Source organism: Tinamus guttatus, unplaced genomic scaffold (genome assembly GCF_059628265.1).
Source record: "Tinamus guttatus ecotype Peru unplaced genomic scaffold, ASM5962826v1 Tinamus_guttatus_pri_ptg000403l, whole genome shotgun sequence".
In the NCBI taxonomy this organism is placed as follows: domain Eukaryota; kingdom Metazoa; phylum Chordata; class Aves; order Tinamiformes; family Tinamidae; genus Tinamus; species Tinamus guttatus.
Genome location: NW_028288937.1, coordinates 2,178,521 through 2,204,628, shown reverse-complemented (window position 1 = coordinate 2,204,628; position 26,108 = coordinate 2,178,521). Strand labels below are relative to the sequence as shown.

At 39.0% G+C, this 26,108-nt stretch overlaps 1 protein-coding gene across 3 annotated transcripts in view; it reads right to left on the bottom strand.

Moving 5' to 3' along the window:
- PLCB1 (phospholipase C beta 1) overlaps positions 1 to 26,108 on the bottom strand; it is a 353,787-nt gene that overhangs the window by 51,254 nt on the left and 276,425 nt on the right. For all 3 annotated transcript variants that reach the window (XM_088531288.1, XM_088531289.1, XM_088531290.1), the window contains exons 20-31: positions 25,937 to 26,101; positions 23,968 to 24,067; positions 21,610 to 21,714; positions 20,746 to 20,855; positions 16,268 to 16,400; positions 15,427 to 15,480; positions 14,436 to 14,655; positions 12,057 to 12,237; positions 10,441 to 10,517; positions 10,261 to 10,350; positions 7,949 to 8,006; positions 6,694 to 6,780 (exon numbers count right to left, since the gene is read on the bottom strand). In XM_088531288.1, coding sequence (XP_088387414.1) covers positions 6,694 to 6,780; positions 7,949 to 8,006; positions 10,261 to 10,350; positions 10,441 to 10,517; positions 12,057 to 12,237; positions 14,436 to 14,655; positions 15,427 to 15,480; positions 16,268 to 16,400; positions 20,746 to 20,855; positions 21,610 to 21,714; positions 23,968 to 24,067; positions 25,937 to 26,101 — 1,380 coding nt within the window. The remainder of the gene's footprint in view (positions 1 to 6,693; positions 6,781 to 7,948; positions 8,007 to 10,260; positions 10,351 to 10,440; positions 10,518 to 12,056; positions 12,238 to 14,435; positions 14,656 to 15,426; positions 15,481 to 16,267; positions 16,401 to 20,745; positions 20,856 to 21,609; positions 21,715 to 23,967; positions 24,068 to 25,936; positions 26,102 to 26,108) is intronic.

Sequence of the window (26,108 nt, the reverse complement as noted above, 5' to 3'; positions counted from 1 at the left end):
GGGGAATGGAAGGGAGCACAGGAAGGTCTGAGCACTGGATTTTGTCTTTCCTGAGTCTCTCAGGCAGCCTTATTGAGTAGGTACCCATGGTGGGCTGAGACATGAAGTATCTCCTTATTGAAGGTAGATGAAGGAACAGATTGACTTACATAAATAAGAAGAAAGAATCACAGTGCTGATTTGCTAGCATGTCACCCAGGAAAATCTCACCAACACTCACAGATCAGATCTGTCTGCCTCCTGACTCCCTTTATGGACCATATTCAGCTTTCGCTCATGCCAGTTTAAAACACCAGCAACTCTGCTAGCTTTAGAATGTTGCTTCTGATTTACAAGAGTATAAACTGCAAAACAGTCTAGCCTTTCAAGTAATTTATTTTCTTTTTCATGTAGCTCCATATACACCCAGCATTTTTTTCTGCTTTCCAACAGAATAATACGTGTGAGGAAAATAACATTCTTGTGTTATTGTGTGAGAAAAATAACACACTATAAACACCAACCTGAATTTCTTTTATGTTTCTCATTAAAATACTTCTTTACATTCATATTATTCCTACAAAGGCTCTGTGACATCTTTATTTAAAAGAAATGATACCAGAATTCATTAAAATAAATTTTAAAAGCATTTTGCATATTCTCAGGGGAGATGTGATGCCATTTGATTTGAAAGTGAGTATTCTCTAGCGTTTTCAAGACATATGTGTATGCACGATTCCAACACAGGAAGAGATTTAATTACCACAATAAAATTGTGTTGCATGTGTTCCATGTATCTTTTGTGACCTGATATCCATTGTTCACACTGTGGTATACCTTGCTGTAAAAATAAACAATTATTAAAAATGGGGAATTTTGTGTAGAAAAAATGCATAGAAAATATATAGGCATGCAAGCAAGAAATTTGTGATCCCAGTTACTTAGTCTCAAGTCTTTTGATCTCTGATCTAGTGACAAGCCAAAGGCACTTCAGGGAGGTTTTGGGGTATAAAACTGCCATAATATAAAGGTCAGTCTTTTTCATACTAACGAGCATTTACTATTTGATAGCATTTACTATTCAATTTACAGGCTTCAAGTGCATTTTCCAATGCTTACCCATTGAGAGAAACAGAGAAAAAAAAAAAAAAAGAGTCAATCCTAGTTTTCTGAAGAAATAGCCTGCACTAGGGACTACCTAACACTTGCACAAACATAACATTTAAGCAAACACCAGAGTTTAAGCTACTCAAAGCTTATTAGATAATTAGGATGAGTGTTGATTAGGGCTTAAATGCTGGCAGGTACTGAGCAAAGTGCTTAAGTCCTCAAGTGAATAGTCCATAGGACGTGCACCCTTCAATTTAAATGCATACCATGAGATACAAAGTGTGGAGATGACAGATGCTAAAAGATCAAGTCAAAGTGAGAGTTTGTAATCTGTGTGGAAAATGTTGGTTTTGTAAAAACATTCTTTTAAAACATTTGTTGCTCATTGAGACTAAGTAAATTCCACTCATTTCTTCACATTATTGCCCATTTAATGAGGCAGAACAGCATTTTATTATTCCCCTCTGAATAACATGCAAGTACCAAAACCCAAAGCTGAACAGTGAAAGGAATAGTAAATTATTTCCAGTCCTCTTATTTCTGTACTTCTTTGGCAGATACTGCTATAACTCTTTTTAGCTTAACAGACACAGACACAGATTCAAGGGAGATTTATCTATAAACTTTGGAGATGGTAAAACTAGTAGAAGATGCTAGTAGAAGAAGAAAATTTTTACCTAAGCATGGGGAAAACAAAATGAGACCTTCTGAAATAATACAGTGGCTACCAGCTGACTTACTTTTTTCAGGCCTTTCTGTACTTAGTCTGAATACTATTTTAGGAGGAAAATGCCCCTCATTCAATCCAAACCCATGTAGTGCAAAGTGTCATGCAATTCAGGAAGCTGAAATAACCTCTTCTCCAAACTCTTTCCCCAGAATTCTTGAATAGCTGCCTGTGGTTAAACTGGAAAGCATTTGGAAATTTTTGAGCTGAAATGCAGCTAACTTAAAAGAAAGCTTGGCTTCCTACAGAGGTGTAAAGGGTGTAAAGGAGATTGCAGTGCACACTGTATTGGTACTGTGAGAGAGTTGGGTCCTGTGCAGTTAGGTGAAATGGCACTGGAAGCACCAAAGCTCCTAAGAATTGCGTCCTTGCAGATGAGTGGTTCTGTGCTCCGTGCTTTACTGAAATCTAATCTAAAGCTACTGCAAAAGACACTTGCTTTCAAAGTTAGAGAGGTGATTCTGGAGGCCTTTCAGTAGCAGTTCTGCTGAACTCAGTAACTTTATCTGCATAAGATGGACACAATACTTTATCTAAAGCACTTATGAGAAGCTGTAACTTTCACAGAGATCAATATATTTTTAGATATTCCAGGAAACCAAAATGTATGGATTTGAAATGTATGAAATCGCTCATTAGGTCTTCAAATATTTAAGTAATATTGTCTGGTATTGCTTTATTAATAAGTTTACATGAATAGTGATTTTCTTGTAAAAACAGATAAACCAGATACAAAAGACCCTGGGGGTCCCTTCCAGCCCTACATAATGAAAAGATGACACTGGAGATATATGAGGCTTGCTACTGCAAAGGATCAGCATCTCAGTAATTTGTTCTTTAAGTCCTTGAATATGTGTCATTTTATGTCCTCATAAATTTTTCAGGTACAGAGCTCATATTAATTATTGATTGACAGATAAGTGTTGACTCCCATTGCATGCAATTAATAATGCATGTCATGTTGTGAGATGATAAATGTATTCTATGAAAGTGAATTTAGTATGCCTCAGATGCTTATACTTTCCATCATCATGAACCAAGTTTCATATATATATATATATATATATATATATAAATTATTTCCATTATACTTTTTGAGGGGGGAAAAAAAAGAATTTCATACTTTAGAGTTGTACTCAATTCATGTGGGAAAAAAAAGGAGACAGGCACCACTGAGAAGAGAGTTTGCACAGTTTATGGCTTCCCTACAGAACTAATGCACCCCTTGCTTGGGTGAAGCGCCTTACTTTGAAGAGTGTGAGGCTTCCCCATCCCTGTGGGAGCACAAACCATCTGGCAGGACTTGGCTAAGGCAGGATTGTGGACAGTAGAGTAGGTGTGAGCGGAAAAATGAACACAGGCTACAGAACCAGGAGCCACCTGACAACTCCCTCAACAGCTCTGACTGCAAAAACATGGTCCAAAAGAGCCCAGTTAGTTTGAATGGGAGCTGGGGCTGTTTTCAATAGCACAGGAGTTTCAGCTAATAGCTTGATATTTGCATGAGTTACACCCATTCAAAGTGAGGCCCATGGGCCTCAATAACAAAACTCATTGATTTCAATTAGAGGGGGCCTGGGTCTATTTACTGTAAGTGAGTCAATTCTCAGAAAAATAATTAATTCCTTGTCATGTCTCATGTGTATTGATTTTTGTAATTACACTAAAATGGGAGGAAAGAGGGGAGGGGGAGGAAACGCACTTGATTTATGTTTAATTCGATGCACAGTCTGTCAAGAACAAAGAACCCGAGACGCAGTGGCCATGCCCATCCTCAAAGCAGCCCGTTGTGCTTGCTCAGGGACTGCCAGAGGCACCCCGCGTGGATAAACTAAAATCACAGCCTGCTCTAATGTACAGAATTCAGTACTGAGGGGTAAAGAGCTGTGCTTCTAGAGCAGCTTTCAGAGTACATGGAAGAGATGCTCAGGGGAAAGCAGATAAGGGCAGGACAAGCTTAATGTGTGTTCGGAAATAAGAGAAAATGACAAAGAGGTAGAATAGGGAAGAAAATAAGCATAGGCTGTTGCTGATAATAAAGCTGCAAAAATATAATTTAAAAAAACAAAGGAGAAGAGAAAAAAATATATGGGTTTGTATAATGATGATGGTGTTATGAAAAAAGACAGTAGCATGCAAGCATTTAAATTTGTTTCCACTAAACTTTCCCTAAAATGACCCTCAAGCTAGAAATTTCTTGGCATACGGTCAGTCAGTCTTTGACTTCTTAAGAAGGTGAGATGTTCCTTTTCCAAACATGGTTGTGGAAGTGGTTGGCCTGCTCCCATACACAAACAGGGATTTGACGATTTCTAGTTTCTACAGCATCAGAGAGAATTTTGTAATTAAGGTATCCTCACGATCTTGGTAGATACAGTATGAATTTTGGGTCCATAAAGCCAGTCCTTGCATTAACTTCAATGGGATCACAACAGGCAGAATAATTCTTTCCAACTTTTTTCCTCACAGCATCAGTTCAGGAACTAAAACTCTCTTTTATATGAGAGAAAGGCATCTTTTATACGAGTGTCATGCAAACAAAAGCTGAAACATGATCTCACAACTAAATGTTATAAAGAAATGAGGGAAATTGAGAGTTTAAAAGGTATAAATTAATTCAGAGTTAGGTGCCTCCATCTAGAAACCTGATTTTTTAAGCAAAGCAAAAAAGCAAGCCCTCTGCCTTCAGCACACAGAGCTACTTTGCATGGGGATTTAGCAGTTTTTACAAGTTGTTGTCTAACGTCAGCACCCTGAGGCAAATTATCCTCTGGTGGCCTACCCACACTGCGCCAAAGGAGGCTGCAAACTCCCACTTCGACAAAGACTAATCTCATGGCTCTGGCAGCCTGTTGCCCAAGCCCTGTGAAGCAATGTTCCTGCTGGCTATCGCAGAGCTCTCTACACCGAGTCATAACACAACCAACTCTTAGTCACTGATAAATAACCAAATTACAGTGATAAATGATGGCACATCTGTCTCCGGTAGCTTCATTGGAAAGAATATGAAAGTAGGAATCCTTTTCCCCTTAAAATATGAACATTTTTCTTTAGAGGTTGAGTTGATCCTGCCAGAAAACCCTTTTGACAGACCTGGCATTAATTTTAGTGGGAGTAAGGATATAGAAGCATGAGGCCAGCCCATTAAAAAAGTTACTCTTCAAAGGGCTGATATTTGCATTAAACACATTGGTTCTTCTCAAGTGGGAAGATACTTGCTCTATAACATATACCATGTCACTACGGAAGGTTATGAAGCAAATATTAATATGGAATATGAACCAAAAGATAAAAAGGGACTAATAAAATGAGCAATTATGTTTTGCCTAAATGCTCTCATGCCAATAAGAGGCATACACCATCATATACTCCCCAGAGGCCATGCATTTCAGCATGTGGGAAACACAGGAAAGCAGCCAGTCCCTGGGAGACAAGATACTTCAGAGGATTTTTCCCTGATTGCTGCTGATGGCCGGATGCAGGGACAGATGAGGGATCTGCAGTTGCCATGGTTCAACTTTTGGCATGGCGACAGCTTAAGGAAGAGTCTAATACTACTCATCCAGCAGAGTCCTTCCAAATGCAACCCAGGTACTTAGGGACAATTTTTCAGTACAGATCTGCTATATATTAATAGATCAGCAAATGAAAAAAATCAAAAGAAAATAATACAGGCACAAAGAAGTAATTAAGTGTCCAAATATTTGTGAAAAACTGATATTAGAAGTACTGACTGATTTTCTTTGAATTACATTCAGCATTTTTAGAATTCATATGCCTGAGAAGCTCATGATCATGATTTGAATAATCAAATTCTTAACGTATCAAGAACTTTGTTTGACCCAAATGCTCAGAACATTGAAAAGTTCTGATTTATTTACAAAATGAGTGTTAAAATCAGAGTAGAAAATCAGAAATCCAAATATGCTTCTTTTTTTAAACTACTGCAAACTGCTATCTACTCACACGTTAGACTGAGTCTCTTGCTATTACAGAAATGAGATGACAACATTGATTAGCTGACACCAATACTAGAATTCCAGCTCTAATGCAAGCAGGGAAACATTAGGACTGTGGACATAGACAAGAAATTAAAAGTGAAGCCTAGAACACATATTTGAGCTAGTGCAGAAAACATGAAAGCAGAGATGATACAAAAGGCTATGAAGAATCATACTTGGATATGAGATCTCATGAAAACATGTCTGTTAACAACAGTGTGATTACATAGTTACGGAGGTTTTCCCACAGAAAAATCATATCCAAATGAAGAATTCTGATTTTTTTCCACTGAAGTCAATGGTAAAACTACCACTAGTTTCAATAACAGCAAGATTCAGCCCACTGTCTTTAGAATCAAAAAAAATGTTTGTGCTCCAGGATATTGCACACAGGCGCAATGCACAAAATCAAATAAGAGAAAATCCAGCTCATAATATATAATATTAAGTACTAATATTATGAAAATTGCTCACTGTTTTCCATAAAAATATATCTTCCATTATCATAAATATCTGAGGAAGCATGCTAAAAAGATATCTCTCTTTTTTTTTTCCTATGTAAACTGTGTTTTGTTTTTGTACAGCTAGAGCACCTTAGAGCGAAGGGCACACTCTGCTGGCCAGAAGCAGCATTTACACTGAAGACTTTTTAACGATATGGAAGTACTAAAAAATAAACCTCCTTATGTGGTATCTAGACTGGTGGCAGTACTCCTTGCTGATTACAATGAATCTGTTTTATCTTCAACATCAGAAAAAGCAGCTATGCTTTATGTATGGACTGTCATATTTGAGCATCAGTCTACCTGACGCACAGAACACTTTATTTTCTGGAGAACATTTTAAAGCAATGTAATGTTGTTCAAAACTCTTTACCTTCGGTTTTTCATCCAGTATTTGCTGACGAATCTCCTTGTGTTTTTCAACAAGTTTCTCCTGTCTTTTACTTTGAGCATCTTCTAGCTACAAGAAAATACAGAGTCCTGTTTCAGGCATTGCACATCCCTTCCTTTCCCACTCTCTCCCCACCAAGTTTTTAATGTACCAAAATTAAAATGTGATCATCAAAATTGTGACTATTTCTAATATAAGCTTACACACCACGCTCATAAGCATCACCGAACTCCACAGCCGTAGTAGTTTTATGTGTATAATATATATAAAATTTCACACATAGGATTTTAAAATCAGGCATGTCTAAAATTTTTACTGTAGACTGTAATGCTTCTAAAAGCATACTTCTGTCTCCAGAAGCAGAGGACCTACAGCCCCAGCGTCCTGAGTGAGCATGCTGATAAATTTTGGATCTCATTTAATAGAGGAGAAACATGTGCCTGATTCCAGCAGGAATTAAACCTATTTAAACACATTCTTTAGGTTGATTCCTGAAACAAAGCATTTTTGAGCAAAAAATGGGCCAACACTTGAATCAAAATTTCCCTGCACTGAAATCAAGGAAAATAAATCAGCAGTGGTACATTTTGCTGCAATTTCACAGCAAAACACTGCAGTGCTTACATTTAGCCCAGAGTAAATCACCTATAGGTAGAGACAACCTTTCACCTGTAATTAAATTATTTGACTTGTATTTACAGCACTCTTAGAAACTGTACATATGTAATGAATGTTAAAATATACTTTGCAATTAAATGTTTAGTAGCTCTAGTTCTTATGCTACCATTACAGTCATGAGCCAGCAAACCAATTAAAAAAATGGCAAAACAAACAAAACCTTTCTCAGTATCTGAAAGCAACCATAGGTAAATTTCCATGAATAAACACAGAACATTCAGTGATCAAATCACTGTATTAACTCTATTAAAAATTGCCCTCTCGCCATCATATACCCAAAGACTGATTAGCGATTACTCAAGAACTACATGAAATTCAAGTTTTGCTTTAAGTAGAATGACAGTTGTAGTCTACACAGTATCTGCTAAAAACTTGCACTTGCATGAACTACACCTCAGAAGCTTTTAATCTTCGGGTTGGACTAGATGACCTCCAGAGGTCCCTTCCAATCTTAAACATGCTATTTTTTTTTTTTCAGTGTAAAAAGACCAAAATGTGCAGGTTGACATTGCCTCCCACCCCCAAATGGAAAATAAACACATGCAATGGTCTGACATACCCTTTTTATGTACTGCACCACCTCCTGGATATACGATCGAATCATTTCAGTCTTCTCTCTGGGGAGGAGCAATCATGATGTTATTGCAGTCAGTAAGACCATATCAATGTATTTTCATCTGCCACAGCTCCCCACGGAAGGAGCAAGGTTATGTGGGGGACGTATGGGTCTGCCTTGCTAACATTCATCTGCTTTCTGCGTGTGCCATTCACAAGAGGGTGCATCTCAATTGCATTCCGCCATGACCAACCACAACAGGTTATCCCCACAGGGTCTTTGGGGATGTACGTGCAAGGTGATGGCTGCATTTTTTCAAGTCCTTAAATGGACTTCCAAGAGAATGCACAAATACAGGTTGATGCACAGAGTCACTCTGTGGCACATGATATTGTAGAGAAGTAGTCTTTACCAGCAAGCAGACCCTACTGGCGACGTCGTGGAGGCAATGGCAAAACTCCTGCTAAGCTCAGAGCAGACTCCATTTTAATACACATCTTTGCTGTTTGTACCACAGAAAGCTGAACCTCGATGAAATATCTGAATTTTAAGTGACTCAGTGAGATTGTTGTTAGGCAGCTTTTGGAGAAAGGCTGAAGAAGAGATCCCCCCAAAGGATGAAGGCACATGAAATAATAATTCCTGGAAACCTGAGTTGACCAGATCCAGGACAGTACTCTAAAACCTAAGTCCAGAACAGTGAATTGTTATTCAGGTGGCACTAAAATCTGATGTCTTTGGGTAATTATAAAAGCCCTGAGCACATGCATAAAAAAAAAAAAGTAATATATCATATATATACACTCACATATATATAACACATATACAAAAAATACATATATATATATATATACACACACACACATTATGTGTGTGTGTGTATAGATGTATACACATATATATGTGTATTAATATAATATATTGTGTGTTAGGGGTCTTTCCTAAATATGTGTAAGAAAATCCAATTAAACAGTTGCCACAGATGACTCAGGTGGAATTCACCAGCAGGTCTCCTACACCCTGTCCTACTTTACGGGCGAGGACAAACTGCTGCTCCAGACAAAAGCACCCTTTCCCAAGCAGTTCCTATCTCACCTTTCCCACGGGCTCTTTCAAAATCTTGGCAAAGGAAAGCCCTTGGGAAACATGAGGAAAAAATAAAAGGAAAATAAAAGAAAAATACTTTTATCTTGCCTGTTTTCAAACCTTTCTTTCTGGTGTCTCATCAACATCTCAGCTGGCAAATCATTCTCTACTGCAATCAATAGTACAACAATGGCCAACTTTCTAGTATGATTTTCATGCCTTTTTAACAATGGTAGCCATCTTAAATAATTCACCCCCTTTTTATAATCAAACATTCTCATTTTGTTACCTTTTCTCTAAGATGCTAAACAAAACTCTCTTAATCTCTGTTCTTAAAGCAGCTTTGTGTGTGTGCCCTTGTGTGTGTGCATATACATGTCTGCTTGTGACTGTGTATTTTGGGCTTTTAGTGTCCCTCCTGTATTGTTAACTGCTCTTACATTTTACTAAAATAAACACAGTTAACAAATAACTTAAGATTAAATGTTTCATTTTCTTTCTCAGCTGTTTGCCACAACAGATGAAGGATAAACAAACCTGGATACCCTTGGGAAGAATATAATCAACTTGCACAACTTCAATTTGCATTGTCTTGTGGTTCATAGATAAATTTGAATTAATATTTCTGTCCCTGCTCACAGAAGCTGCACCCTCAGAGATCAATTCTCTTTTGCTGGAAGTAACTGTATAAAATTCTCACTGGAGGAGAATCAGTAGCACAGCATCTGGGGGAAACACATCACAAAAGTAGAGCAAACCCTCCGATAAATTGCTGCTATTTAGAGAGCAGCTTCAACAGATTTAAGAAGAAAAGACAACTCACAAGTGAAAACCTATGCTAAGGTGGGATTCAAAGTTGCAGGAACTGAAGCCCCTAAGTCTATTTATAGCCTTATTCAGAGCAGCAGTGTTTGGAAGGAAGTATTTGGAACAGACTCCTGGTGAATCGTTCTGTCCCCAAAGCTCTTCTCTTATGCCAGACACAAACATGTGCCCAAACCAAGCAGCGGCCCCTTCGCAGCAGGCCCAGACTCTCAGTGCTTGCAGAACAGGAGATTAGATTTGTCCCAAGAAATTAAATTAGATAGGACTGCACTTTTCTAGTCAGCTATTACTGTCTGACTAAAAGCTACCCTGTATTTAGGGTTGAGACTTTTTGATTTTCCAGTTTTGAAAAACCTTGAATCTCTTCATAACATGTAAGGATATGCATTCAAGGATACACTTACTCTTCCATTTGATTTTTATCCTTAGATTTTGCTTCTGTGATCTTCTCCTGCCTCTTCTTGTCCATTTTTTTCTTCAATTCTTTCTTTTCTCTAAAGAGTAAGGAAAATAAAGGTAAGTTCAGAATGTATCCAGACATAACATAGGAAGCTGTGATCAGTTATAAGGGAATGGCACCTTACTTTTCACAGGTTTCTTTCAGTTTCTTTAGCTGGCTGTTCTGACACTCCTCTGCTACATCTGTCAACTTCTGAATAAGCTAAAAAAAAAAAAAAAGTATCATCAGCTAAGCATCATGAGTGAATCTAAATTTCCTTAAAAGTGTGTGGCAGACATGTAAAAGTATTATATTATTAAAAAGAAAAAAAAGGAAAAAAAAGAAGTTCTAGTTGACTAAGCTGTCAACAAGCCAAGATTCCTAATTTATCTGTGCCTCAATGCTCAATGTTCCCTACAGTGAAAATAAACATGCATGAACACTGAGGGGAGAGTGTTGCCCTTCCATAGGCAGGGCTTACCTTTAAATTTAAAGAATGATGATTAAAGCAGAAAAGTGAACAATTAGACTTGATCACCTCTGCAGTTTAAATCTCATCCTGTAAAAGACCCTCAGAAGTAGGAATTGGGGAATGTATAGAAATGCTTAACTAGTCAGATTCTGCTTTTTTTTCCTTTTGTAAAAGAACAAAAATATTGATGATAAACTTCCCTCTAAACATAAGAAGTCAGAATGAATCTCTCATCTGTAGGACAAATTTTAATCAGAACAAATATTAATTCCAACATCTCAGAGGGAAAACTGTCTAAATGTTCTGGGTTAAAGAATTCATTTATCATGATGCTACCTGAGCAACGCAGAAAACCTGACTAGGCTTTGGGAACTGCCACTTTCCATTTTGAAATTGGAAAGGAGTTAACTTACAAAGCGAACCCTCACAACTATGTGGGTCTAAAATGATTTATTTTTCTAGAAATTAAAAATACTTTACTACAGCAAACTAAAAAAAAAAAAAAGGTACATATAATACTAGAGTGCTTCCACTAATGTAAACTTTCTGAGCAAACATGTGAACATGGGCTAGATGTTGAAGGAGCTTTTCAAGCTGTTCCTGGGCAGCCAAGTGATTCACACCCTGAGCAGCTCCTGGGAGCTGTCCTATAGGAAATACTGCAAGGTACAATCCTCTGGAGTTGGACACAGTTCGCACTCCCACGGCACCCTGTAAAAATACCCCTTTAAGCTGCAGAACATCCATCAGCATCAGCTGCCATCTGCTGAAGCTCCTCTATTTCAGCTCAGAGGGCCTGGGATCCCAACATAGCTGTCAGCCAAACTCCAGCTGTAAAAACACAAGCTGCCTTGGCCTGATACATGCAAAATATTTCTTTACCAGATACAGATGATACCCTGCCTCCCTGAAAGCATTCAGTCTGCAAGAAGACTATTTGCAGGCACCACTTGGTGCCCTGGGGAATGTTTGAAGCTATTTCTGTTTATTTATTTTCACGGTGTTTGGTTCAATTTGTTTTCCAGCTACTCCTGCCTCCTCAAGCACTGTGTGTCTAAAAAGGTGACATAACTGAAGGACTCAGTGTTAATAATCATCATTCCAAGGGCCTTCTTTCCAAAGCCCTTGGTGTGTGCTTGGAGCACCGAAACCCTTGGAGTGGCTGAGGGGAAATCAAGCCCTGATCTGGTCTCCAAGCAGGGGGAAACACCGCTCCATCAGACCATCTCCCCACCTTCACTTCCCACAGAGGGAGGGCTAAGGAAAGGCAGACGCCGTGGCACACGTACCAGCTTAATGTGCTCCCGCTTCTGGTACTTCTCGCTGTAATACTGCTCCTGCCGGAGGTTTAGCAGCTGCTGCTGTTGCTTCTCCTTCAGCTCCACCAGCTTCTGGGTCATTTCCGAGTCAAGCGCGGCCAGCTCCTGTTCAATGGTCGAAGAGCTGTGGTCTGGGCTCCCCGCTTCGGATCTGCAACGACACACGGACACGCGCCGGCCCCGCGTCACGGTGTGGGTACGCGCCGCCTCAGACTTCATCGCCGCTTCTAAAGCACTTGAGTTATATACAGCCCATCAAGTTTTGCAGTCGCAGCTCAGATACCACAAAGCTGCATTCATCAGTTTTTACACCGGTAAAATACAAGCATATAAATAAATAGCCCCCAAACATCAACTTCATCAAACCTTGGCTGAATTTCAGACATGAGGCATAAAGCATTGATTGCTGCTGATCACAGAAAATGCATTTTTATGACAATCTGACACACAGATTCCTGATAAAGTAGTGATTTGTACTCGAGTTACAGGCAAATAGCTGCAGTAATACTGTAAAAGATAAAAATTGTCTTTTTGCTGGGAAGCAGTATTCTATTAAAAGTTTTCTTTTTGAGATAATATGTACTTGCAAGTTTCACCCTAAACACCCTAAATAGACATGTCTGCCTTTTGAAACTCAACATCTATTTTTTAACCTTCAGATTTCCTATCACATAAAACTTCACATCTCTGAAATTACTGTGACAGCTTGGCATAATGAAAGGGAGTGGAGTGTTTTATTGCCTGATTATCATGAATGATTTATGGTCAGATCAAAATGAAATAGATATAAAAAAAATCCTTTTCACGCAGAGATGAATGAGTCATTTTATTTACTCAGTTTGTTTTCCTGCTTAAATTGAGCAGGATATGCTAGAGAAAAGAAAGAAACCTGAAATTATTTTGTCTGGCACTATCTGTCCCACAAATCAATGTTGGAAAATTCAGCATATAAAACGTCACAATATATGCAGTTGACAACCAGTCATTAAGGGAGTTTAGAAAACTTGAAGGCAGTATCTCCAAGCCTGAAAACTGGCTACAGTTAGGGGCAGCTGAACACAGATGTACCACGAGCTAAATGAGGCAAGCAAAAATGAATAAGCTCCTTGCTAGAGAAAGCTTATGGCCTGAATCCCAGTTACTTATAATATGTTTAGCAGCCAGAGAATGCTTGTAGCTGTCTTCTCTGATAGTCTCCTCCCAGAAAGTTTCAAGAAATGTTCTTATTGCTTGTATAATATTTTCTTCTTTAGGAATAGCAGCTGAACAATTTTATGCAAAAATTAAAGGGCTTCTGTGATTACCTAATTGCTTTAAGAAATAAATTGTTAAAATCAGAATGCTGCCCTGATGAGAGAGGAATCTAGGAGGGCACACCTGTCTGATTAAACACTCCATTTTGAAAATGTTAGATGCTGATTGTACTTGTTTGTGTGTAAGTTTTGCCTGGAGTTAAGAATGAGCTTATTAACAGAAAGACCCCTACTATATAAACAAGATGATAGTTGTGAAAAGATGAAAGAATCACATTAGCCTTTGTATTTCAAACTGGTAATCAAAAATGCAATGCGTCCTCATTACTATCTAAACAAAAAGAGTAAAAATGACAAGAGCAAGAAAAAACGATAGGGCCAAGTAAGACTGAGGAAGAGTTATGACACAGAAGGGGGATGTACTCAGCAACAAAATCAAGTAATCATTATGGAGGCCTAAGGTGATCTAGATGGTTCATCATTTAATCTGTAGTCAGATGTTAATAACTCTTATCAAGTGTTTCTTTCATGTAAATATATTAGATGCTTTGTACTCCACAACCAGGTTTTTGTCAGGGTTCTAACCTGGAGATGATGCTTTCCATCAACAAATTCAGAATATTCACGCTATCCAAAAATAATCACATCACAGAGGACTAAATTATGTTTCTTTTGATACTGAGGTCTTGCTTTGCCTCCAGAAAGCATTACTCCGATGGCCTGGAGTAAACTGATTCCTCAGTATGGACAAGATACTGAGATACTTGATGACAAGACACTGGCTGCTGTTGTCAGTACAGCTGAGTTACCCACCAGTATCAGAGCTGAAAGTCTCTAGACACAAACATTGTGCGTCCTCATTTATAAGGAAGGAGGTATGAAGTCATGAAAACCTTAACTACTTTCCAGAGAGTGGCAGCATATCATGAGGAAGGTTTTGTTGGATGATCCACATTGATTTCTCTATACCAAAGTCTTTGACTTTATTTTGATTTTTATCTGTACCCTAATGTCACCTCCATAGTATTTGTCTACCATAAAACAAGACTGAGTAAGATCTTTAGTATTAACGTCAGGAAAGCTGCATTCAACATACCTTTTCTTACTATCTCTTTTTGCCGTTTTTTCTAAAACTGCTCTTCGTCGCAGGTAGTCATTTTGGATTTCATTATACTTCGCAGTGTGCTCTTTGATAAGATCAGTGGTTTTCTTGTGATGCCTCTTTACAAGGTCCTTCATTTCCTTGTAGTGCTTCTTCTGAAGCTTGACAAATGACTTCTGTTGTTTCAGTTCCTCAATAGTCTGTGCTTCCACTTCTGCAATGGTAATAGCAAAAGCCACTTCAATTTTCCCTGACTGAAATCACACATTATCAGCACACAGAGATTGCCATCAGCAGGATCTGGGAAAGCCAAGGCGAAGTCCGTTCCCAGACCTCTCTGCAGAACAGGTGTATGAGACCAGGTTTGCTCATGCTCAGGGCCAGTCTCTCCATACTGCCTTTCAGGGAGACTGCAAGGCAAACAACATGCTGACTTGCATGTGTTTCATCTGTTCTCCACACCTCAATCTAGGCCTACACAACATGGCCTTGGACATGGAGTGAGTTCTAAGTCAGGGGAATGACTACAAAATAAACTGAATTTGAAATCTAAAATCTCGTTCTGTGTTTGAAGACATGACTGCCAGCGATTCAACAGGACACTAGCTGATTGGCAGCCAGTTTGCTTAGCGTAACAGAGCAGTTCCAATTCTGCAGGAGTGCTGCAAAGCCAATGGAGACAAAATAATTCCACTTCTATTCACAATATCTGGAGCAGCTTAGCTTCAATTTTGATAATAACGCATTCTTTCACCTGTGTGAAATGGTAACATAGTGTTGTGCCTATAAGATTGTAAAACCAGGACATTTAAAAAAAGATTTCCTACAGGGATGCAATACTGAAATGGGTGCTCAGACATTTCATGCCTCAAAGCCAAGGAAGAAGAGCTGGTTCTATGACTTACTGCAATCACAATCATTGAAAGAAATATATAAGCCAGATGGCCCATTTCACAAAAGTATGTGTTTCTTGCGTATTTATTACCTGTGAGGACACTCTGAATAAGATCTTCTGTCTTTGCAGGTGCTTTCATCGAACCTAGAGATGAGAGAGATCACTGAGTCTGACTCTTTTAAAACCACAGCCACTGCTGTGTTGCTTGATTGTATTTTGAAACACGCGAGTGACACAAAACATGTGCTGATATAAACATTTATTAATCATTTGAGAAAACACATCCCTTCAACAGAAAATGTAGCAACATGGAAATCAACACAAGGCCTGAGAACAAACACTAACAACCCACCTGAGCTTCCATTTTTTACTAATGAGAAGGATGTTACTGAACTCACTGATACCACTCATCTGAGTCATTTACGTTAGGCTGATGGTTAGCACGACTGCTTTATATTACGAAGACAGTGCAAAAATTCTGAACATAAGATCAATCCAGCTCCTTAGAAGTTAGTTAGATCAAGCCTATGAAGACTGCAGTTATAAAATTATAAACACTGTGGGTTAGCAAATATTTATTAAAGAGAAAGTATAAGAGAAAGTATACAGAACTTATAAGTATCTAAAAATGTATTGTGTATGTAGAATAAGATCTAACAACATGCTCGAATTAGGCAAAATGTAAAAGTTAAAGAGATTTCCACACTTGCAGTAACAATAAAGAACAAACATTGAGCAAACATTGCTCATAATGATCTTCAATTTCAGACCAAAGGCAACTTTCTTAGGTAGAAGATATTTGTGTATTTGAAAAAGACTGGTGGAAAAACGCCTACCTGTTTATACATACAAAAAAATCCTTTTACTCTTTAAAGCACATGAAAAAATCTTCAGGCAGGTTTATTTTACAAAGACCTTGCTATTAATTTACCTGGCGCTGGTTGGCTATGGACAACCTGAGTTGCTGGTTTCGGTGTAAGGGAGGCAGTGCAATTCACTCCATTTTCTGCTGGTGTTGACCTGGGTTCACTGTTGGCTTCCGATGGTGCATCTCCATGGTCAACCTGAAAATACATCATGATTTACATCACTCTTCTTAAGTAACAAAATCAAAATTGTTTATTTTCAGATCCAGTTTAGTCCCTTTTTATTAATATTAAATAAATTAATATTAAATAATTAATATTAAATATTAATTATTTTCAAAGAGAAGAAAAAAAAGTATCTTTAAGGGCCATGGTAAACCAGATGGCTCATTTTTGCAGGGTAAATTTCAAAAAGAAATAGAGCATGTATTATTCTGTAACAGTATTTTTATTCTAAGCAGATATAGCTCAACAGGGACGTTTTCCAGTTCAGTATATATTAGCTGTACCAGATGTGAAATCTGTATTTTATGGGAAAGCGTTGTTCATCACTATAGTACTGTTTTAGAAATAATGCAGACGCTGGCATGAAAATATTGCTCAAATCCCTGCTGCGAGTAAAACATGTAGACAAAATTGCCCTTAAATTTCAGAGATACACACAGCACTATCGTTATTCACCATTTCTTACAGCACAGAGACATCCTTCTGATTCCCAAGATCGCACATTCTTCTAATTAAACTCCAAGGACAATATGTAAACAGTACCTCCATCTTGCTGCATAAAAAAACATCTGTGGTATCCAAATATTTAAGCATTTTCCGCAATCTTTTCTCTTTCTCTGGTTTCCTGAAGGTTTACTGCGTGCATCGCACCATGCACTGAGCACCACAGACCACCCCGTGGCCACCGGGTTTGTCAGTGACAAGCAAGTGGCTGGTGCTCAGCAAACCCAAGTCATTCACAGCAATTCTCCTCTGGAAACGGCCACCCCGGCCTCTCCGTGGTGGCTGCAGGGCCAGTTGCCATGGTGTCTGAGGGGAGTCCTGCATTTGTTCCTTCCTGCTCCCATTTCATTCCTCGATGCTAATCAAATTGCACGCAGAGGCAGGATACTGCACGTGTTTTGTTTTTTTTCCCCCTTGATTACGCCACGCGTGCAAAATATCAGCCTGCCACTGCATCGACAGAGTCAAAACGCAGTGTGACCTAACTGCTCTGTGCTGCTCCTGCTGCTGATTTCCTTCCTCTCGGCCCTAACATCACTCTGCATTTCTCTCTCAATAGCCTATTTCTCTCAAAATTATAGCTGAGAAATACTGTAGTTGGGAGCATTATGCAACTGAAAACCATGCCAAGCTTCATTTATCTAAAACAGGAATAACTGCAATAAAAGAAAAGACCTCCCCAGCATTCCTGATAGTGGAATGACTGGCAAGAGCTGTGGTGGTATAAATCTATACTCCTCACAGGAGGTAATTCATTAATTTAGCAAAAAGAACATTTGCCACCCTGATTGCCAACATTTGATACAAAATAAAACTAGAATTTCTAACTTCTGGCAAGCTTGTACCCTAAAACTACTGCACGTGAATGTGGGTATCATCATCTTTGTGACTAGGTTTGTAAGGGGCGAGATGCTACATCACGGCCTGTTGAGAAACTACTAGTACAGCCTGTCAGTTTTGGACAGAAAACATCTGTTTTCAGTAACTGAAGCAGAAATACGAGACAGGATCAGGAAGTGAATAAAGAGTAATTTTCAGTGCATCATACGATCTAATTTAATTACAAAGCACTTTCTCCTCTCATAATTAATCACCCACAATGCTAAAGTAAACATGATTTTTCCCTTAATGGAGAGTACTGGAGGCTCTTTTCTTCTTCTTCTATGTTTTGTAATATGTGCTATAATCTAACTTCATATTTTTTAGTTTTAATATTTATGGAAAATAGTTTCTATTCTGTTCAGTGCCATGTCTTTTTAGCCATGGTATATTTACTCTTAAAATAGACTGATACTGTACAAGTACATGCTTACATAGTTGGCATTTCTATTTTTACAACAAAAGGGGCTGATGAATGTGTAGGGTGGGAGATCATACTCAGATGGGGGCAGTTAAATGTGCAAGCCCTACAGTGCAGGTATTTCGGTGCTTTTGTTCTGTGAAGCCCTCACTGCAGAACAGTTACTCTAAAGCCAGGCTGAAATTAAGTATTGGTCAGAAATCTAAAGCTAGCACTTCATGTCATATTCAAGATAAGAATACCACAAAATAACACAGAATAGTTGCTCTAAGTTTTATCAGTTCTTCAGTTCAGTTCAGTTATGTTATTACACTGATAATTAACAGACAATGTAATTCTAAGCATACAGAAAGGCTAAATTTATTTGTTCAAAATAGTTCATTATTAAGTAGCTTATTTGGCTGCTCTTTTGCAAGAAGCCTGAGGAACGTCTTACAAAAAATGCAGTTTACAGTGTAATACAGCAAAGAAAAAATATCTTAATTTCTTTTGACAGCTGCAAGAATCCAGCTCAGATAAACACATGTCCATGAGTAGAGGGAAAGGGGCTTGTGGCAGGGATCAGAGCTAACAGCTTTGGACACAAGAATATTAGTAGTGTGCAATATCTGGCAAACATACTTGCAATTATTTAACTACATTGCTAGTGATAATAACTTGCAACTATTAAGCAATGTGCTTCTCGCATGCCTCTGCAAGTGAATGAAACCAAACACTGATGAAAAAAATGTTATTTTGGAAGTCAGGAAATTTGAGATTTCCAAGTGCAGCCCAGCTGCCACAAATCTTACCTAGCATGTATGTTTGTAATTGCGAGGTGGGAAAGGTAGACCTAGACAGAGACATAAAGTGGCAATTTTGCACATGTCCTCCCTCTGCTGCTGCCTCTACTTGAATGACTATATATTTTTAGGAAATATGTGACCACAATCATTACAGTTTCCTTTAAAGGTATTTTTTGGTACTTCTAAAGTAGGTCTGTTATTCTGTGAGTTTTCAAGCTCCTTGACATTTGGTAACATTACCTAAGCCTCGTACTGCAATTCATCTTCCCCTCTTCCTAGTTGCTTTAAAAATTATTCTGTGGCAGAATTTTTCTTAAACTAACAAATAGGCCTGTACAGACAAGGGAAATCTGTACTTTTTCAAAAGTAAAAACGACCTCTAGAGGTATTTAAAGCATTATGTTAAAAAAAGACTTTGCTATTAAAATAGAATCTCATATGTCAAGCGTCCTAGATAAATGTCTAAGATACTATTGAGCATTTTACAGTGCCCTCATTCAGCCAAACTTGTGGCACAAAGAGTAGATTGTTGGCCACTGAATTGTAATGACTTTCACTCATCTGGTCTGCTTTGGGAATGTATTCTTGGTTACAAAATCTAGTTCAGATGAGTTTTGCACATCTGAGATTTGAAGAAAGATGCTACAGCTAAGAGCAGTTTAGGATTACGGAGCATTTCTCCATGTTTGCTAGGGATCTGCATCTTTTGATTCACATGACATGCCTAACACCTGACAAAAGCAAGCCTTAAAATACAAGGCAGATCTTCTCAAACACTGCTAGAAAATGTCCAAATGATAATGACTGAAGCTGAGGGAAACTGAATCTTTTTAATTGCTTTGAATTCCTCACGATATATAAATATACATCATAGACTATATAGAAAACAAAAGCTAAACTGTCAGTACTCTCAAGTATGCTCAAAATGACATTTCTCTATTTGTATGCACAGTATCTGCATTTATACAGAAAAAAAGGATTTAAAGGCTCTTCCTTAGGTAAACAAATGTATCCAACCACACACCAAACCACTGAAAAACTGTCTCCAACAGCTTTCAACTAAGCTACAGAAATATGTGGCCTCAACATGTGGTCACACCATGCTCTCCTCCTCCATCTCTCTAAGACTTACGAGAGGTTGACCTGCAGAGGTGCTTTTCCACCTAAACTATTATTTGGTAGTATAAGGTTTCTTAAGTGCTTCTTTGCTCATGAGAAATGTGTAGAGGCATCAGGATTTGCAAGATATGAATGCTTCTTAACAGAATACTCTCTCCAGAAACGAATTAATATAAACAGCCTTTCGAATTCTGGAATATCTGCACTATTTTCAGGAAAAGCTACCAATACAGAGTTATCATTTCTACAAGGGTGACTCCTGCATCAGACTGGTAAGCACCAAAAAAATAACTCGTGGTGATCTTTGTTTATTAAATAGCAAAACTGAAAATCATCAAACACCTAGCATGGTTCTTCACTGAGCTTTTTGGTGTCTCCTTATGTCTTAATGTACTCTACAATGTGCTGATTTCAGTGGAAATGCATACACAGTGCTAAGTTCCTCAGTTAAAAAAGTATATCCAAGCCTAGTTCTGGGTAGGAATTTTAAAGCTGTTTAAGTAATCAATAAATATATTTCCTAGAGACTTTGAAAATTTGGCTTTCTAGGCAATATAGAAGCGTTCACATACTGTAACATAATTCACAGAGACTCCGAAAACTCCCTTACCTCTTTCTTCACCTCTTCCTCATCTTCCAGTGTCAATGCTGCCAACTGCTTAGCTCTCTGCTCCATCAGGTTTACATATCTAATCGGATTGGATAAGGCCTCTATCACATCTAAGAAATAAAGCAAATACTTCAGTTGCAAGGCCCATAGGTTACAGTTCTAGTGTTCCTCAGGCTTGAAGAAAAAGACATGCTTTCTCTGAAGATCTCTTCTTTAGAGGTATTCTTAGGCTCTAAAAACAACAGTGGAAGAGAGCATGCTATCATGTGCAAGTTCTCTAAGATCAAACTCCAGCAAAAGGAGCACATGTGCTGGCAGTATTTTTTCACTGACCCTGCTCACCATGTTTGTAACCGAGAGCTAAGAGAAAAATGGGGCAGACAAAAGATTCTGTTTTAGCTGAGCTTTTCACTATGTCTTTGAGTTTGTGCTTGGGTGATATGGATGTGCATTTTTATAAATATGGTGTTTTATGATGGATTTTCATAGGCTTTCAGCAGTGGCCACCTTGGTTCCTGCTCCAAGATGTAGGGCACAACAAGGTGCATTCCACTATAGCCCAGCACTCCCTCCTTCTTAGGAGCACCTACACACAACTGTGTCATGGAAACAAAGTCTCAATGATAAATGCCTCCTTTGGAGTCACATGAAGTCTGCTCGAAATTAGTTTGTGCTGATCCTAAACCACAGGTAGATGGCTACAAATTGAGCTGTTCTGCATGAGTGATGAGAAAAAATGATCCATCAGATGCAGTGCTTTGTTCAAACACTGCTATCCTACTACGTCGGGTCACTGACATGCCATCCATTCTGCATTTCAATTAACCTTTATATTTCCCAATAGGAAAAAAATCACAAAATTACCTGCATAAGTATCGGGTACATAGTCTTTGACCTCGATGTACACAAAGAGAGCTGGCAGTGTCAAAGGTTGGTTCCTTTCATTCCTCAAACAGATGTAGTGATAGCCTGCACAACAAGAATCACCGAGGTTACAGCATACATGGGGTATTTCCAGTGTAATCTTGTTATCATTTGTCATTGACAATGTGGCTCTAACTGAGCCAGCAACTCCAGGAACTTTCGATAGAGCAGGATTTACCTTAAGGTTTTCAAAGATAAGCATACAGACAAGGGGCTGTTAGAAAAGCACAGGAATACTAAAGTTTAGAAGAGTATTTCTGCTTTATTTTTAAGCCCCTGAAGGATGTTAAATTGCCATTTACACTATTTTTGATATATTCTATTTTATTCCTTCTGATTAGATTTTTTTTTAGTTTTGGAGCTCTTGTTTTATTTTCAAAACTAACTTTCATCATATTCAGGAATCTCAATTGCTGATAAAACTGAGATGTCCTAGTTCATCCAGAACACAGCATTTAATTAAACAACCAAGGCAACGCAGCACTTCTCCTCTAAAGACTGCGTCAGAACAAACCCTATCATGTAACCAGCCTTAGGAATGTACTTGAAAAAACATAATTTGCAGATGTTTAGCCAGCTATCCTGCAAGAGTAAGGGCACAACACCACAACGCAGATGAGCCAAGTTAATGGTCAGCTCCCAGCACCCACTCCTGTGCCTGCTGTTGTGCATTGACACTTGTCTGACATTGTAGGTAGACACTTCGGCAAGCTCAACTTCCAAAAAAGCAAATTCTGGAAACTGTGAGAAGTTTTCTATCCGTTAGAGCTGCATCCTCTGCCTCAGAAACTGCAGCTCTTATCCTAAGGCAGGACTATGGAGCTGTACATACATGTAGTGGAAGAATACGTCAGCAGCAGGATGTCCTTCTCTGGGACAAACTGTTACATACTCAGGAATATGTACTGGTTCAAACCTTGCTTTGGGAATAATGGTAATTCTGTGGATTTCTGCAAAAGTATAATAGTTTTCAATAATGTATAATAGTTTTCAATAATGTCTCATTCAGGTGTGGGTATTCTCCCAGAAATTAAAACAGAAAAAGAAATTACCTATTACAAAGATGTCTCGGTTCCCCTGAGCTGTATTTCAGCATGTCTGGAAACTAAAATCACCCCACTGTTCTCCATCACATGGTGTAAGCAAATAACCATGAAGTCAGCAGGACAGAAGACTGTCCTGTGGGTAGGAGCTCTCAGAAGTGCTTGTATGCTCTAACATAGTGGCCTTTGTTCTAAGAAGCGCAAACTTAAAAGGAGGTACATGAGGGAGTGCCCTTCTGAATAGGCTCTGTGCTGCTCAAAGGGACAGGCATCCTACAAGCTGAAGAGTTCCCTTCCACCAGGAGAGGGAAATCTTCCTCCTGCTCCTCCTCTCCCATCACCTCCCTTGCTCTGGCACTCTCCAACCTGCCACCAGGCAGTTTGATCTATGAACTCCGCAGAGAAGTGTAGCGAGGTGAGTGCGGACGCAGTCATCCTTCCTGCTCCACTGCGGCTGAGGCTGGGAACACATCTATGGCCTGCATGCTTGTCCTGTCTTGGGCTCCTAGCCACCCATCGCTGGAAAACTGGTGTTGAAATCTAACATTTCCCTTGCTCGAAATGCCAGGGTCACCATGTACTTCTGAAGGATACCTAACAAGTACAGCCCTTGCCTGGAAACTCACTGGGGCTGAGTTCTCAAACAAGACAACTTTCAGTTAAGTGGCCATGCTAATTCTAATAACAGTAGCAATATGATTTGGAAGAGATCAGAAAAGATCTTTAAAATTTTCAACAATGATGATAAAATAATTTTTGGTTCACTTAAAGGTTTTGCAGAGATACAACAGCTTGCATATCCACTGTCAGTCGTTGCACGCAGGCCTGTAAACATTGCACCACAGCAGCAGGATTTGCTTTCGTTCCCAGCGCTCTTCCATTCGCACGAAGACGACATACCAAAACTGCCTGCTGCTGCCCTCTTTCCTCTCAAAAGAGTATAATTGTGCTTACCAGCATAAACCTGTGAACAAGCAGTTGATCTACTGTAGACCAGCAAGTGCCAACCATGTCTCCAATTCTTAACTCTATGGGTTTTCCTGGTTTGTTTAAATGAGAAAACCAGATTTAAGTGCAAATCAGATTTGAATTTCTGGTGAAATACAGTATATTCCTGCTTGAAAATAAGCTATATTACTCAAATTCCCAGTTGTTACAAATCTGCAGAACTGCTGTTGATCTACAGTAGTTGAAATTCTGGCCTGTTGTTTCCTTTTAATATGCAGTGTGAGTCTCAAAAGAGAAAAAAGTTTACCTGGCCGAATTGCTGAGACGGGCAATATCCGATGACCAATAAATTTCCCTCCTTCTTCATACACTGCTAGCCTCAAACATGCCAGGGAAGGTAAAACCACCTAGTAGGAAATAACGTTGCATTATTAATGCTCTGCTTGGAACGAAGCAGTTGCTTCCAGATACAGGATATACTGCAGACAGAAGGAGACGGTTCTGTCCAGCAGATAGCAGCATCTGCTGCACATTTGCAGTAAATTTTAAACATTTCAAGAAACAGTGCAAGGCACTTGAGCAGCTCTGTTTTTACCACATTTGAACATGCTCTGTTCCCACACCCCACGTTTGATTATTATCCCTTTATGTGTGTGCCAGCGGGATTACTTATTTCTGAGACAAGTCGCTGATAGATATACTAGTGTTGAAAACTCAATAAGCAACTCAACATGTTTTGCAGAGTGTTGAAGTATGAGTTACGTGCACATGTCAACCCCAGGGAGCTTTCCAGAGCTGTAGTCCATTTACTGGCCAGGCTAAAGAGCTTTAGTCAGGCAGGATGCTTGCTAGTATTGGTGACATGGTGTAGTTAACTGTGTAAAAAAGAACAAACAGCAAAAAAAAAAAAAAAAAAAAAAAAAAAAAAGGCAAGACAGTTTTCTACACTACCCCACAACTTGAATCACTTGGATATACTCTTAAGTCACAGAAGTAAAAAAAAAAACTTAAATTTTATCCCTGCCCTGCCGATAAGACCTTAAAGAATGCACAGCATAATTTATCTCATTGTCTCGTCAATGGAAAAAAATGTACAAGTACATGTATTTTGACCCTTAATGCATATTTTTTGTAAAAAAAATTATCTAAAGTAAAAAAAAAAACAACAATCCAAAACTAAGAGTTTTCATCAGTTGTTTTCAACATGACTAAAAATAGTAATCCATGCTCCTTCTGGGCATAGAGGCAGTCAAGCACAATCATAACTAAATAGAGAAATGAAGTACTCTAATTAGAAGTTCCTTGCAGAAGAAGAATGCTAGTGATGCTTCCGAAGCTGAGCTCTGGCAGACTGCCCAAAGAAAGTCATTCAGAAAGCAAAATATTCAGGGAAGAGGGCTGCGCTCCCTATAAAGCAGGGCTGCACACTGTGTGTAAGCATCCCCCCGTGAACTACCTGTGCCTATAGACACGTGAGAGAAGCTGCTGCTCCTCCAATACTGGGACTCAAAATGCACTAAACACACTGTCCAATAAACAAAATCTCAATAACAGCAGAGCTCCTGTCAGAAAAGTGGCTGTGAGTATACTTCTAAAACACAGTAAGACAGCCGCGCTGCATGATGCTGAAACAGGCTTAGCTTTTCTGCTCCCTGCGAGTTTGGAGATTTGAGTCTGACTAATACTGCTGAGAGTGCATGAGTAACTCAGGGGCCTACGTCTCATTTCAGTTGGATGGCATTTAGGCTATTTCACCACCTAGGTTAGATTTCTGCAGCACGACCTAGTGCTAAGCGGAGATAACACTGCTTTGAATGTGCCAGCTTGGACAGCCTAATTGGTACAGCTACGGACACAGGGTGTTGCTTGCAGGTGAACAGGCTCTGCTTTTCCGCAAGGCTGTTCAGGCCAGGCAGAATGCCACAGAAACTCAACAGAACCAGTGCTGGGCTCTGTGCTGGCTTGTTCGCTCAGTACAGCACTGCACTGTGTCACAGAGATCTGGCTATTGACGTGTTTGCTGTTTCCAGCTGTGTCAGTGACACAAACAAGGTCACTTTTAACCTGACCTATTTTAGTAGAGCCTGGCATGGCTACAGTAGAGATGTTATACCAGAAGTGGTTGACAATGAACAGGCAAAGGAAAGGAAAAAAAAAAAAAGCCCTAACATTTGGAATCTCTTTATATTCTTTCTGGCAAATGCAAAGTTTCTGAAAACAGGGAATTATCCTCCTAGACAGAGATCAAACAGACGGGACGCGAGCGTTACACCAACCTTCTTGAACACTATGGTTTCCTCTTCCCACACAGGATTAACTGCATTGCCTTGAGAGGTCTTAGTCTTCAGAGCTTTTCTTCGTGTATCCACAGGCAGGCCAAACATGTCAACTTCTACGTAGGTACCAACTTTTTTATCAGAAAGAAACTGACCTGAAATTATCTAAAAA